Consider the following 15,060-nt stretch of genomic DNA (forward strand, 5'->3'; position numbering starts at 1 on the left):
AAGCCCTCGTTCATTCTAGTGTACAAAGCATCTGTCTTTCGTGACAGCTGGAGTTTAGCAAGAATTCTGATTAAAACCTCATCCAGTATAATAAATTACTTTTGAAAACCACTCTCAATTCCGTTACTAGTCTTTGGTTTGAACAAAGAACTAAAATGAGAAAGTGCTCGGTGAAATGAATCTCTTGAGATTTGTGATTAATTATTTATAATAAATTCACAAGATTAATAAGCACTCACGTAGCTCTGTAGTGCCTCTTATCTACTTTAATAAAGGCCTGATAGCATGCAATTTGAACTGCTTGTGTGTAAATATGGCTTTGAAATAGAAGATGTACCTTGACATTAAAATCAAACCAATAATTAAAATATTAAGCCTCTATAATTAGGACTATTTTAAGGTCCCTGATTTATTCACTGGAGATTTTTATTCTTTTCTTGATTTTTTAGCATATCACTAGAAATCTTACTATAAATGTTTCTCTTTCATACTTTTATGATCAGCATATTGAGAATAAATATACTCTAAAGTGATAATTAAATGTCATTACTACCTGGGCTCAAAAAAGAAAGGGAAAATCCAACTATATTTCAGGAAACAATAAAATGCTTTTTTGGCAATAGAAATCACAAAGAATTAGGGTAATCACACTGTGTCATTGCACACATTATGAATTGGGAACACATGCTATTGTGGTACAGATTTTCATTTTTTCTCTGTAATTCATGTCTAAAACTTCTTAAAATTTGTTCAGAAGCTGAAAGTAGCTCACTGCTTCCTGAAAGGTGGTATATGCTTGCCAAAATAGCCTCCTTAGAATGAAACTGTAAATTTATATAGTACAGTCCTTTCTAAGAACTCATCTTTCCCTGACCCTCAAGTTACCCTCATTTTCCCATACTACATCTTTTTGAAGTGAATGAGGGTCAGGATTTGTTGGTTTTGATAATGCTGAAATTGTGGATCATTGCTGCCTGTGAGATACGCAGAATAAGGCATCAGAATGAAGTTCTGCTTCCCTGCATCCACTTCATTGACTCATTCAGCTTCATTTATTGAGCATCTTCCTGTGGTTGGTGGTCTCCTGAGGCTGAGGGTGCACCAGGGAGCACACAGAGAGAGTGCTGACAGCCTCGGGGTTATAAAGGGGACTTCCTGAAGACGTGACCTCCACCTCAGTCCTCCACTGTGCTTTATTGTATGTTGCTCTGAATAATTCAGTAAGGCTCCAGATCATTTCACAGAGCTTCATTTCACACACACACATATATATATTTGAAGTGAAGAAGTGAAGTGAAAGTTGCTCAGTCGTGTCTGACTCTTCACAACCCTGTAGACTGTAGCTCGCCAGGCTTCTCTGTCCTTGGCGTTCTCCACGCAAGAATACTGGAGTGGGTTGCCATTCTCTTCTCCAGGGATCTTCCTGACCCAGGGATCAAACACAGGTCTCCTACATTGCAGGCAGATGCTTTACCATCTGAGCTACCTATGTATATAAAGCATTGGCCTCCACACAATCCTGTTAAGAGAGAAAGGTAGACTGAGGGTCAAATTCTGCACCCTTCATTCCATCAGAGGGGAAAAGCCTAATGAGCAAGTATATAATCCTGCAGGATGTTATTTCTGTTGCTTGTCATGGTCATGGAGTCCAATTGTGTATCGTTAGCAATAAAAAGTCACCTTGGAGCCAGGAAGCAAGTAGTGGGGAGATAAATTAGAAGTTTGGGATTAACATAGACGAACTTCTATAGATAACAGCAAGGACCTATTGTATAACACAGAGAGCTATATTCAATATCTTGTAATAATCTATAATAGAAAAGAAGAAAGGGAGATATATATATGTATATATATGTATCTGAATCATTTTTCTGTACCCTTGAAACTAACCAACATTTTAAGTTAACTGTACTTCAGTTTTTTAAAATGGTTTGAAAAAGTTATAAAGAAATGATGTGTCATTTATGCTCTTGTGACATGTATGTAAAGTTAGTACATTAGTTTATATAGCAACCATTCATCATCTTATTGCCTAAAAAAAAAAATAGAAAACTTTCACTGTTACTAGATGAGTTCCCTGTGTACTCAGCATGGGCACATTGGCATGACTGTAGACCAAATTAAAAACCAGTGTCACCCAAGTTATCTAGAGAGACTTTTCTTGTCTGGTAGCCTCTCCTTGTCCAGGTGTATCAAGTAAGCTGGGAGGGCCAGCTTCCCCACAGAAGGAATAATCCTGGGCAAGAAAGCAGATGAATTGGGTTCTAGGCTTGGTCCTGATAATTTGAGTCTCAAGTTGGCCAAGGCAGCAAGCTCTGCAGAGCTGTGCCCCTCTTCACAAGAGGATTCTGCAGCTCTGATTTCTGACTGCATCCAGAGGCTGCGCCAGTTAGTGAAGCTCATGCCCATAAAAGAAGTCTCCCATTTATTTTTAGAATTATTACTTAACTTGAGTTCTGTGTGTTTCAGCCTCTGAAGTATATGAGGTGTGGGCTGTCACTTGGGAAGATTTCTCCATCATCCTGCCTTGCTTTGGCAGGCAGAGTTTCATTTGCGTACTTGGTTCAATACCAATTTGGCATTTAAGCTTGAAACAGGTGCTTTTCAGAGTTTTTTTTTTTTTTTAAGAAAACGCATTTAGAACAAACTAGGGGACTTTTCCCTGGGGGATTAGTCAGGGCAGGCTCCATCCCTTCATGTGTTACCTCTCCCTTCCTCCCCCTCCTTAGTTTAGGAAGCAGTTCAGAATAAGCCTGAAAGACAAATGATCAGGGATGCCTAGGCGCCAAGACAGAAGACTGGGCACTGGAATGGCAATGGCAAAAAGGAGGTGGGGGGAGCAGAAAGGACAATTGAGAGAGAATATAGCCAAAGACCAAAAAAAAAAAAAAAAGAGAAAACTTTGACAAAATAGCTTCTTTTCCTACTAAGCACAATACAGGCTAGGCTGAGATGGTACTTGGGAAAAAAAAAAGTCTTCTCTCTCTGTTATTCGTGAAACTAGGATAAGAGGGAAACAAGATTTTAGAAATAATCATCATTAAATTTAGGAGGACAGAGTATCCTCATGTTGTTATGCCTCTGTTCTTTCTTTTTTTCTTTTGGGGAAAGTTCAATCTTAAAGGGCTTTTGCCAAGTATATGGTTAATTTTCCTAGAGGTGGGAGTGAAAGTAAAAAGAGATCCTAATGATTATGCTTGTTATTGTTTTGTGTTTACATAGCAGTGCCTCTGCTCCAAGGTGCTTAAGATTAGGGGGAAAATGTAGGAGGAGAGATGTGGTTCGGTACTTGTCATCAATCTGCTGTAACAACCACATAGAAAATCCTCGGTGATTAATGACAAAATGAATGAAACTGTTGAGTGAGTGCACAGATAGTACAATATGTATTGAGTGGGCAAATGTTAAGTGAAAGGAAAAAACGCGAAACGTCATACCGTCTGTACAAGGATTTTCCTGTAGCAGTTGCATTGCAGTAAAATTGCTTGGATGAAGATGCATTCCACTGAGAGGTAGGAAAACATTTTTGTGTGACTAAAGCAAGATCTTACTTAAAAGTAAACTTTGAGGCACTCCTGTTTTTGCTTTTCGCAGTGTTGTTTGTTGTGGGGAGGCACAAGCCTCTCATATTAGTGGAAGAGAGAAGCTAGGAAACAATGTCTTTGAGCTGTGAGGTGCTTGCATATTTTGAAAGTATGACTTATATGCATGTGTTTGTATCTGATGACTTGGATAATCCATAAATCAATTTGCTTTGTCAATGCTTCCTGGATTAGAATTCCACTCTTTGGTCCCTATCCTAGGTAAGACATTGTTTGCATTGTGCTACTTGTGAGATGTTGCGGTGGTTGCTAAGGCATTTAAGGTACTGATGAAAGTAAAACGGTTGTCATGGTGACTGATAAAAATAAATGTTGAAAATGCCCTGGGTTCTTTCTTTTCCAGTCTACTAAAGAAAATTGAGCGGGAAACATGGAGAGAAAGTGGCGTTTCCTTAATCGCCACTGTAACTCGGCTGATGGAGAGGTTGTTAGATTACAGGTAAGCCCCTGTTTCTCAGATACACTGCGCTCCAGTTAGGAAGTCAAAGAGTCAGAATACAGTTGCACTTGAGTTAATCACTCAAAGAACTGATAATCAGACCATGGAACCTTGTGCAGTAAAATAGTGGACTTTTAACTAGCTAGCTCAGTTTCTTCTTTGTTTTTCCTTTTTTAATGTTTTGTTCTGGGTTCTTCAGCAGTTCTTTTAAAGTTTTAGTAAATTGAGAGATTCCGGTTATTAAAGAAACCTTTTGCTGCTGTTTTTGAAACTCATGCATTAGAACCAATAGACCCATTCATCTTAGCGTGACGGTGGTGTAACAGAATTGTATAACCATGCTGCTTTCTTATAGAAGGAGAGAGGGAATGAAATTCACACCGTTACCTTTCAGAGACATGATTTTTTTATTTTGAAGTGATCTAAACTGTTGAAGCAGGTCATCCCACTTAAATGCATGGCATTTTAAGAAAAAAAGCCTCATTGTTACTGCTGATGGCCAGGCTTACCGGCTCCTTTTCAGCCCAGTAAAAGGTGTGTCATAACATCTCCTCACTCCTCCTCTTCCTTAGCCCCCTCTCTATTGAGAGAAGGCACAGGCCACCTGGAAGTGGAATCTACAGCCATGCTGGTGCTCAGCGAGGGTCTGACCAGACCCCCCACCCCAAGCCTCTTGGGGCTCTGGCCTCTTTGATCCAAAGCAACATGCAATTAGCCTCTAGTCTCTGGCAGTTTCTCCGCTCCGCACCCCCCCGCCCCCCCCACTAAAGAAATAAACTGTGTTTGCCCTTAGGAAGGAAGTTCTGAGTTCTGACTCTTTCTTCTTGTTTTTAGGGACTGCATGAAAATGGGCGAGGTAGATGGCAAAAAGATTGGCTGCACCGTGAGCCTCCTGGTTAGTCAATGATTTCCCTTTTCCTCCTTGCATTCTAATGTTTGCTTTTTGTCAGAAATACTATGTTTTGTTTGTTTTTCCACCACAGTGTGTCTTTATCTGAGTGTTTCTTAGAAGAGTTTAGAAGTGCTCTTTGCTTTAGTTTGAATTAAATGCTAGAGAATTCTCAGCTCCCGAGTGTTGCAGAAAGTACCCACTGTAAGATCCCACGGTGATGCCAGCTTCTCCCTGTTGTATCATTTTTCTGCCCTGGAGTCCTTTGTTGCTCTCCTAGGAAACAAGGATGATGTCCCTGGAAAAAGGTTTTTTCAATTCTGTGTAAACAGTTCCTTTCTACTCTGCTTATATTTATTCTAGATTTTAATAAATATTAATGTTCCTTTCTGAACAAATGACAGTTTCCTGTTTAACACACATATTTTCATTCTATAGCTTCGTTGCAAATTAAAGCCATCTGTGGTTAAGGTTTGGACTATAACTGGGATAACCATATAGTTTCTCATCCAAACAAGAAAGTTTGGAAAACAAAAATCAGTATCATAAGGATAAGAGGCTGTAGCAGAACAGTTCTAGGAACACGAAATTTACCCTGGAAGTTCTCATAACTAATTATCAAATAGAATGGTATTCTCACTACAGAGCAAAAGAAGGACTATACGTTTACATTCCTTTTTCAAATTTTGGTGTAGAATAAATTGATGCTTTTAATAATTTGCATTGATCACATTTAAAACACAAGAATACTCTGTGACTGCTTCTGGTTCTAAATTTGTGTATATCATGGTTCCTTTTTCTTGTTTTGCAGAGTAGATACACCTCTTCATCTATCCTAAGTATTTGCACAATCCTAATTCTTACTCTGATCCACGAGTCTCTTACATCCATGCCTTTTTGTTCTCTATTTGCCTGTACCTTAAAATTTTGTTTTTTCCCCAACCTGATTCTGTCTTGTCTTAAGTCGTTAAGTTGATTGCTCAGTCATGTCCGACTCTTTGCAACCCCATGAACTGTAGCCCACCAGGCTCCTCCGTTCATGGGATTTTCCAGGCAAGAATCCTGGAGTGGGTTGCCATTTCCTTCTCCAGCGGATCTTCCCGACCCAGGGATCAAACCCAGGTCTCCTGCAGTGCAGGCAGACGCTTTAACCTCTGAGCCACCAGGGAAGCCCATGTCTTGTCTTAGCTCATTGATTTCAGATTTGTTTTGTTTTGTTTATTCCCCCTCACAGTACCTCTTCAGAGCTCAGAATTTTTACTTTTGTAGGACTATCTTTTTCCTTAATTTCTTTTCTCACTATACTGTTCATCTCTGAGTATATGACTTTATCCTTTTTTTTAACCACACCCACCACTTCCTCCTCATTTTTGCATTTAATTGTTACATCCCACCTCCGATACCAGTTGCTAAAAATAGTGAGACCTGAGCATCCTTTGTCAGGCCATCTCTTGTTATGCAGTTTCTCCATAATTTTTATCCTCAGACCCAATAGTAACCTGCAGGCCATCAGGCCAAGCTCATGGGGTCAGCCCATTACCTCTCCCCTTAGCACTTAATGTCTAACCTTGAGCACAGCCATTCCCACTTCTAAATTTCCTTTCTGTGCTTTCCCCACTGTTTGCCAGCCTTTGGCTGTGGTCAAGGTCCTCAGCCTGATCTCCTTCCATGTCTCTGCTTGTATGTCAATATTTGAGGAAGAAAGCCAAGTGCTCCATCGTCTTCAGGTTTTCTCAGTCTGTCTCCTTAATCCTGGCTCTCCCCCAGCTCCAAGCCTGAAATCTCATAAATAACCTCAAAGGAAAGCCTTTACCTTTTCCTGAAGGACTCATCTTCCACTGTCTCCATCTGCTTTCACAGCGCCCTCTGTGACCTTGAGAGGTACACTCTTAAATGTAGACTCTGGGTCCATTTCCTCAACTGGTATAAACAGAAGATATCATTTCCTCTGATGGAAGACTGAATACTCTGACCTAAACGTGTTTACTCTAGTTTCCCAGTAGCAATAAGCCAGAGACAATAGAATCAGTGGCCCCCATCAGTGTTCACATGCTGACCAAGAATAGTCCTTATAGGAAATGCTAAAACTTTGAACACTGTTTTAATTTCAACTAGCACAGGAATACTTATTATTAAAGGGCCGAATATATAACTCTGAAGCTAATCTTTTTAGTTGATACTCCATATGGAAAGTTTTTTGATGTTTTCTAGCTGCAATATGCTTCTCTTTAATCATTCACTTCCTCCTGGAGATATTTCTTAACTCTTTGGAAAGATCAATTCCAGATTGTCTTCAGAGGAACTCTGACTTTCTCTACAAGCTCTGAGTTAAATGGTAGTATTAGACTGGTAAAAATGTGTAATCTTTGACATGACTAAAACTAGGAAATTAATTATTGTTTTGTTCTTTCTGTCACTAGTTTTGCCAGACATACATGAAAGAGACTCATCTGCTGACTGAGAGATCTTTTCTTTTTTTTTTTTTAAAGACCTATTATTCATTTACAGAATGATCACTTATTTTGTTCCCAAAGAAATTTGCTTCTTACCAGAAAGCTATTGGAAAAAAAAAAAAACATTGTTTAATAATGTAAAGGTCTGCTATTGAGTGGTTAGATTTATGTTTATGGTATAAAAATCCTTGCTAATTAAAATTATTTTGATTATAATAAGAGAGATGTGAAGAGCATTGTTTACTAGCTTTTTAAAGAATGCTAAGATCTACAGGACACTGTAGCCTGCCACCTCCTCTGTCCATGGGATTCTCCAGGCAAGAATACTGGAGCAGGGTGCTGTGCCCTCTTCTTGGAGATCTTTCCAACCCAAGAATTGAACCCAGGTCTGTTATGTCTCTTGCACTGGCAGGTGGGTTCTTTACCATTAGTGCCACCTGGGAAGCCACTCAAGATTAGTGCCACCCAAGGAATATAGGACACAAGAGGAAAGGGGAAGGGTAATGGTATAAATTGGAGGAAATATTTTTTTATAATGTGTTCAATTACATGTCAGCTTCTTGAAGTTAGATGAGTCCTCATATTGAAGAATGGATACCTATTAGGTAGTGGCCACAAAGTATATTGACAGGAGGCCCTCAGGCTTCATGCCCAAGTACACTTAAGCAGCCACACTGGCTAGTTTGGTCCATAACCAAAGCCCTCTCTAGCTAATCAACTTTAGAAATGTTTAAAATTCCTGGCCTTTCCCCCTAGAAAAACCTGTTACTCCTTCAAGTCAACAGATTTGTCTCCCCATCACTATTCATTTTTCATTCTACACTCCAAGTAGCATCAGTCAAAATAATAGCAATAGTAATGATAGTAGTTCAGATGGCTGTAAACAGAGATTTCATAATATCCACAGTGATATGCTTGCTGAAAGAGCCTTATACAGAGCCTCACAGCACCACGCTTTTGCTGGATTCCAACTTCTTACACATTTGCTCCTATGTTTACTAAGTTCAGTGAGGACTAACATACTTTCTAATATGATAAAGAAATAGATATGGAGGCCTATAAAGTAAACATTTAAAATGACACCATAATATGTTCAGTTAAGTCAAAGTTGAGTTTTTGATGATGAATGTTAAAACATTTTAGAGAAGTTTAAATAAGATCCAGATGCTTTGTTTTCATAAACCAAATATTTTCAGTAAACATGCCCTTGTAACAATAAGTTGAAATAAAATCTCTTACAAATCCCTTTATGTTGTAGTCATAAACTGGAAACCTTTAATTCACTATAAAACAATTTTAAGATGAAAGAAATTATCCTTTAACTATCAGTGATCAAATGTAATAAATAGGTTAATATCTTACATATTTTTAATATTTTAGTTGAATTTTTAGACTAGTTCATTGGCAGTTAAACTTAACCAAAAAACAATAGAAAGTAACAAAAGAAATGTGAATCAGTGGTAATAACATCCCCCCAGGAGTTAAAAGCCTATCCAGTGGTTGATAGGTAATTTTTAATACAGACAGTGTTGAATTAAAGATATATCACTGTCTTTTGCACTTGACTGGCAGTCCAAAGGTTAAGACTGCCCTAACAATGCAGGGAGTGCCGGTTGTATCCTTAGTCAGGGGACTAAGCTTCCACATGCCATGCGGCACAGCCAAAATAAAATAAAAGGAAAGAAATGTCTATATATATAACTGTGTCCCTTACTTAATTTTGTAAGACATTAGAAATTTCGTAAGACATATAGAAAAGTTTGTCTGTTTTCTTGGTTCAAGACATGAAACCTCAAGCAGAGTAAAGGGTAGATACCTGCCAACCTAATTGTTGAGAAATTATCCATTGTCGTACTCTTTTTGTTTTCCTCTTAGAACTTCTATAAGACTGAACTGAACAAGGAAGAGATGTATATTCGCTACATCCACAAACTCTATGATCTGCACCTCAAAGCACAAAATTTCACAGGTAATTGTGTCTTTTGACTTGGGTTGGGGGAAGTGGGCTGGTCACTGTTCTATTAAACATAATTCCTCTGTTTTTTAAACATAGTCTCCTCAGGAATTAGACCTGAGGACTCAGCCATTTCTTTTAAAATTGGAATTTAGAACTGGAATATATATGTTGTTTTTCTTTACTATATCTCTTTGCATAGTTTTTTAGGGGGTGGTTTGGGGATTGGTTTTTGAGTGGTTTATAAAATACACACCTAGCTTTTCACAGTCTGTTTAGAGTTAGTATTTCACCACTTCAAGTTAAATATAGGAACATTACAACCTCCCCACTGTACATTGTAATAGTCATAAGCATATATGTATATATATTGAAAAAGTCCATCAGATAATGTCATAATTTTTAAGTCATACCTATTTTAAAGAATTTAAGAGGATAAAAATGATCTATTATATTTACTCAGATATTTACCATTCCTGTTGCTCTTTTTTCACTACTGAAATTCTCAGTTTTTCTCTTAACATTTTCATTCAACCTCCAGAACTTGTTATGGTATTTCTTTTAGAACAGATCTAGTAGTGAAGAACTCTTAGTTGCCCGTCATCTTTATTTTACCTTCATCCCTGAAGGAAATGTTTGCTGGATACAGGTGGACAGTGCCTTTGTATCAGTACTCTAAAACTTTTATTTTCTCCTGACCTCCATTGTTTTTGATGAGAGCTGTAGTCATTTAAATTGTTCCCTGTCTGTGATGTGTAATTTTCTCTGGTTGCCTTTAAGACTTTGTGTTTGGTTTTCAGCACTTCAATTATGGTATATATATCAGCATGGTTTTTTAAAAAAATCGATTCTGGTTGGGTTTGCTGAGCCTCTTGGATCTCTAGACATTTCTTTCACCACATTTGGGAAACTTTCAGGCATTATTTCTTCAAATATATTTTTTGTACTGATTCTCTGTTTTGGGACTCCAGTTTTATGGATGTTAGACCATTTGGTATTGTTCTGTAATTTCCTGGGGTGCTGTTTTGGGGTTTTTTGTTTCCATTTTTTTATTCTTTCTGTTTTTCAGATTGGATAATTTCCATTTATCCATTTTCAAGTCCATTGGCTCTTCTTTATCATTTCCATTCAACTACTGAGCCCTTCCAGTGAAATTTTAATTATTTTAATTTTTATTATTTGTCTAAACTTTATTTAGCTATTTTTAATAGCTTCAGTGGTTTTGCAAAAATTTGTATTTTCTCCTCATTTCACCAGTGTTCACTTTTACTGTTTCATAGTATTTGCCTATAATTTCAACAACTGAATCATCTTAGAGTTGGCATCTGTTAATTGCTTTTTCCCTTTGAGATTTATTTAGTTTTCCTGGTTCTCTGAATGTCAAGTAATTTTGGATTCTATCCCAGACATTTTGAATATTGTGAGATTCTGGGTTTTGTTAAAATCTTCAAAAATTCAATCCAGCTAAGTTCAGACCTAAAGTCCTGAGTTACCTTTTGAAGTTTAGCTTTCAAAGCCTTTGCTGCACTTTTGTGGTCTTTCCTGCACTTTCGTGGTCTTTCCTGCTTGTTTGCCACCTGGGGAGAGCCTGGGACATGGACAGTTCTCTATACCATAGTTAATTTATCAGAATCTTCGTTATGTTGATCCTGATTCATTCTATACATGTACAGCTTAAGGGTGAGCCCAGGAAGTCATACACATAATTTAAAAATTCCTTTCTCCATCTCCTTGTTCTCTCTGATCTTTCTCACTCTTACCATCTCCCAAGGGCTCCTTTTCCTGATACTCTTGCTTAATCAGAGCCCGAGTACTCAGAGCCAAGACTTGATCCTCCACACTATGACCTACTATGTATAGTCAGCCTCCATGGTAGGGGGAAAGCAGTGAAAGAAAGTAGAAAAGTGGACGCCACTGCTGCTGCCACTGTGACTGCCCCTCATGCCACAGTGCCGGTTGGCAGCTTTGTTCCTGGGACTCAGAGTGGGCCAGAAGAATAGAAAGTACTCCATCCCACAGAGGGTCCTCCTCCCAGTTCTCTGACTAAAGGAGCTTTTTCTGTCTGTTTTCCATTTGAAGTTACAGAAAACAGGGAAGGCTAAGCCTGGAGATAGAAAAGGCAAAAAAGTAAAAACAGGGAGCTCACCACTCTGTCATCCTTCCTTGAGTATTGATTTTCCTGTTCTGTCTGCCTTCTCATTTACTTTTCAGAATTGTCCAATAGTTGCTTTATATATTCTGTCTTGGGTTTTTAGGTGAATCAGTGAGAAGAATACACTAAAATGTGCACACTACATCTTAACCAGAATGAGAACCCTTTAATTGGATTTAGAAATTAAAAATCTTAGTCTTTTGGCACACTCTCCTTCCAAGAAACTCCTGAATCTTGGTTCCTCCCCCAGCTTTGAAAGAGTAAAGGAACACTTTCTGAAGTGATGCTCATGTTCCCAGGATTTAAGCATGCCTCTAGCTATGGTTCCACCATCTCAGCTAAGAGCATCGCTTAAAAGTTAAAAGTTCCCAGTTCTTGACTCAGACTGGAGACCTTTATGATATCTTTGATACCTCTCATTCATGAGGTGCTATTGGTTCTGCTTCCTAAAAACGAAAGCCATATCCTTTCTTATTGTTTCCAGTTTCACTGCCTCAATCAGGCCTTCATCGTCTCTCTCTTGGACTGCTTCTTAACTATCCCGAGTTATTCACTAGAGCAGGGATCAGTAAACTTCAACCTGCAGCCCTGTCATTTGATTTTTCAAAGAATGTTTTATTAAAACTCCAGCCACACCCACTTAATTACATATTGTGTATGGTTGCTCTAGCACTCAAATGGCATAGTTGAATAGTTGCAACAAAGACTGTATGTCCTACAAGCCTAAATTATCAACTGTCTGATACTTTGAGAAAACTTTGTCACCCCCTTCTCCAGATGTAACTGTCAATTCTTGTCTTCTACAAAGTAAAGCTCAGTCTTTATTCAAGTCCCATCATAATTGAAGCAACACCTGTCCATTCAGCCTAATGTATTCTTGTTTACCTCTAATACTGTTTTCCTTCTTTTTATCCTTCAGAGCCAGCTCCTATATCATCTTTTCCATGAAGTCTTTATCTTCCTTCTCTCTCCTTCACCAACTCCATGAGCTTGCACCCCCAGCTATGGGCTGAATTCATGTTTTCTATTCTTTTCCCATTGCAGTTTTTTCAGATTTCCATTCAAGTATTTATCATATTTAATTCATAGTTATATAACAAATGTGTGTGTTGCTAAGTAGGTAGGTAGGTAGGTTGAGAGATCTTTAGTTGAAGGGTAAATTCCTTGAGGACAGAGATGATATTTTCTTCTTAGTCTTCTCAGTTCTTAGATTAGTGCCTAGTGCTGTGAGATTTAAATAAATGCATTACTAAGAATGCACTCAGATTTAACACCCCAAGAGCAGATTTTTCTCCTTTAATTGTTAATTCCTTAATCACCAATGAAGCCCCAGTATCTCTTCACACAGATGTCCTGATAGTTTTGATTAAATAAACTAAGATTTTTTTAGCTGACTCTGTTGTCTAAAAGTTTAAGTAGTCATTTTAAAGTAGTTTGTAGCTAACATTAGAAAAAATGGTGTATTTTTTTAATCTGTGAAAACAATCTAGTAGACTTATTTTATTTTGAAGCCCATTTAAAAAAAAAAAAAACAGAAGAAATGAGAGAGGGAAGTGAGGACAAGCTCTTGCAGATATGTAACAGATATATTTTGGTTTTCTGAAACTCCAAATCTGTCACCTTATATTTTGAAAATGTGTAAATCTTTTTTCTCTAATTTGTTTATTCAGCTTGGAGTTTTTATGTTCCCCAAAGTCATAAGAAATACGTTCTTTTCCCATATAACATTTTACTCATTTCTCCTCTGTCCTCATTTTTGTGGGTCCTTGGAGAAAGTGGAATTGATGGAAAAACTTCTGTCTTCACAGGATGTGTTTCGTATGGCTTAATCCTTTCCAGCCCTCTGTGACAATGCCCTCCATTACACGATTCATCTCCACATTTATCCTGTGTTACTTCTTTCTGCATATTGAGATCTTCCCTGTACAGTTCCCAAAATGATGGAATGAGGTGGCCCATATATTTAATTATGGGATAATGGCCTTTTGTTCCAAATTGTAAACACTTTAAAAAACATTGTTCATAATTTTGGATGTGAGCCATCTTTCTCTTTTCAGTATGTAATACAGTCTTCTAAAGATACATAGGAATAAACACACAACATATTGTAATAAAACATCTTCGATATGCTGATGTGTTCCAGAAACCTCAGTATTCTGTTGCTGACACCTCAGAGGCATATGTTTCCTTTAATAAAAATTTTCTGCAGTTTTCTTCATACACACCATTTACCCCTGATATACATCGTTATCTTCCGGAATCAAATTCTGTTTTCACACTTTCTCGCATCACCCTTCGGTCATTTGTCAGCTTGCTCTGCTGGCCTGCCAGCTGTTGTTCATTCACTAAGTCGTGTCTGACTCTTTGTGACCCCATGGACTGAAGCACACCAGGCTTCCCTATTTTTCATTATCTCCTGGAGTTTGCTCAAAACTCATGTCCATTGAGTTGGTGATGGCATCCAACTATCTCATCATCTGTCACCCCTTCTCCTCCTGCCATCAGTCTTTCCCAGCATCAGGTTCTTTTCCAGTGAGTCAGCTCTTCACATCTGATGGCCAAAGTATTGAAGCTTCAGTTTCAGCATCAGTCCTTCCAGTGAATATTCAGGGTTGATTTCCTTTAGGATTGACTGGTTTGATCTCCTTGCTGTCCAAGGGACTCTCAAGAGTCTTCTCCAGCACCACAGTTCAAAAGCATCAATTCTTTGACACTCAGCCTTCTGTATGGTCCAACTGTCACATCCATACATGACTACTGGAAAAACCATAGCTTTGACTAAATGGACCCTTGTCAGCAAAGTGATGTCTCTGCTTTTTAACACACTGTCTAGGTTTTGGATGTCTTGGATGTCATAGCTTTTCATCCGAGGAGCAAGCATGTTTTAATTTCATGGCTACAGTCTCCATCTGCAGTGATTTTGGAGCCCAAGAACATAAAATCTGCCACTCTTTCCACTTTTTCCCCATCCCTGTACCATGAAATGATGGGACCTGATGCTTTGATCTTAGTTTTTTGAATGTTGAATTTTAAGCCAGCCTTTTCCCTCTCCTCTTTGACCTTCATCAACAGGCTCTTTAGTTTCTGTTTGCTTTCTGCCATGCAGAGATCCAGGGAATAGCAAGGAGGGATAAGAAAACCTTCCTAAGTGAACAATGCAATGAAATAGAGGAAAACAATAAAATGGGAAAGACTAGAGATCTCCTGAAGAAAATTGGAGATACCAAAGGAACATTTCATGCAAAGATGTATACAGTAAATGACAGAAATATCAAGGACCTAACAGAAGCAGAAGAGATTAAGGTGGCAAGAATACACAGAAGAACTGTATAAAAAAGCCCGCCAGTGGTTACTTCTTTTCCCACCCTTCTCAGGGGCAGCTCATCCACACCTGACCTTCCAGCCATCCCTTGGACCTTCCCAGGGCAAACATTACTTGAACAGCAATTTACAGATTAGAAACACTTCATTATTCCCCCCTTTTTTCATTTTATTTATTGTGGCAAAATGTACATAACATAAGATTTGCCATCTTACCCATTTTTCAGCAGACACTTCAGTGGCCATCCAG

The 15,060-nt window shown here is 38.3% G+C and overlaps 1 protein-coding gene across 1 annotated transcript in view; it reads left to right on the forward strand.

Annotated features, from left to right (window-relative positions):
- DOCK4 (dedicator of cytokinesis 4) overlaps positions 1-15,060 on the forward strand; it is a 467,343-nt gene that overhangs the window by 403,944 nt on the left and 48,339 nt on the right. Inside the window, exons 33-36 of the mRNA XM_052638395.1 lie at positions 3,777-3,803; positions 3,946-4,041; positions 4,876-4,936; positions 9,259-9,352. Coding sequence (XP_052494355.1) covers positions 3,777-3,803; positions 3,946-4,041; positions 4,876-4,936; positions 9,259-9,352 — 278 coding nt within the window. The remainder of the gene's footprint in view (positions 1-3,776; positions 3,804-3,945; positions 4,042-4,875; positions 4,937-9,258; positions 9,353-15,060) is intronic.

This window comes from Budorcas taxicolor, chromosome 4 (genome assembly GCF_023091745.1).
Source record: "Budorcas taxicolor isolate Tak-1 chromosome 4, Takin1.1, whole genome shotgun sequence".
Lineage (NCBI taxonomy): Eukaryota > Metazoa > Chordata > Mammalia > Artiodactyla > Bovidae > Budorcas > Budorcas taxicolor.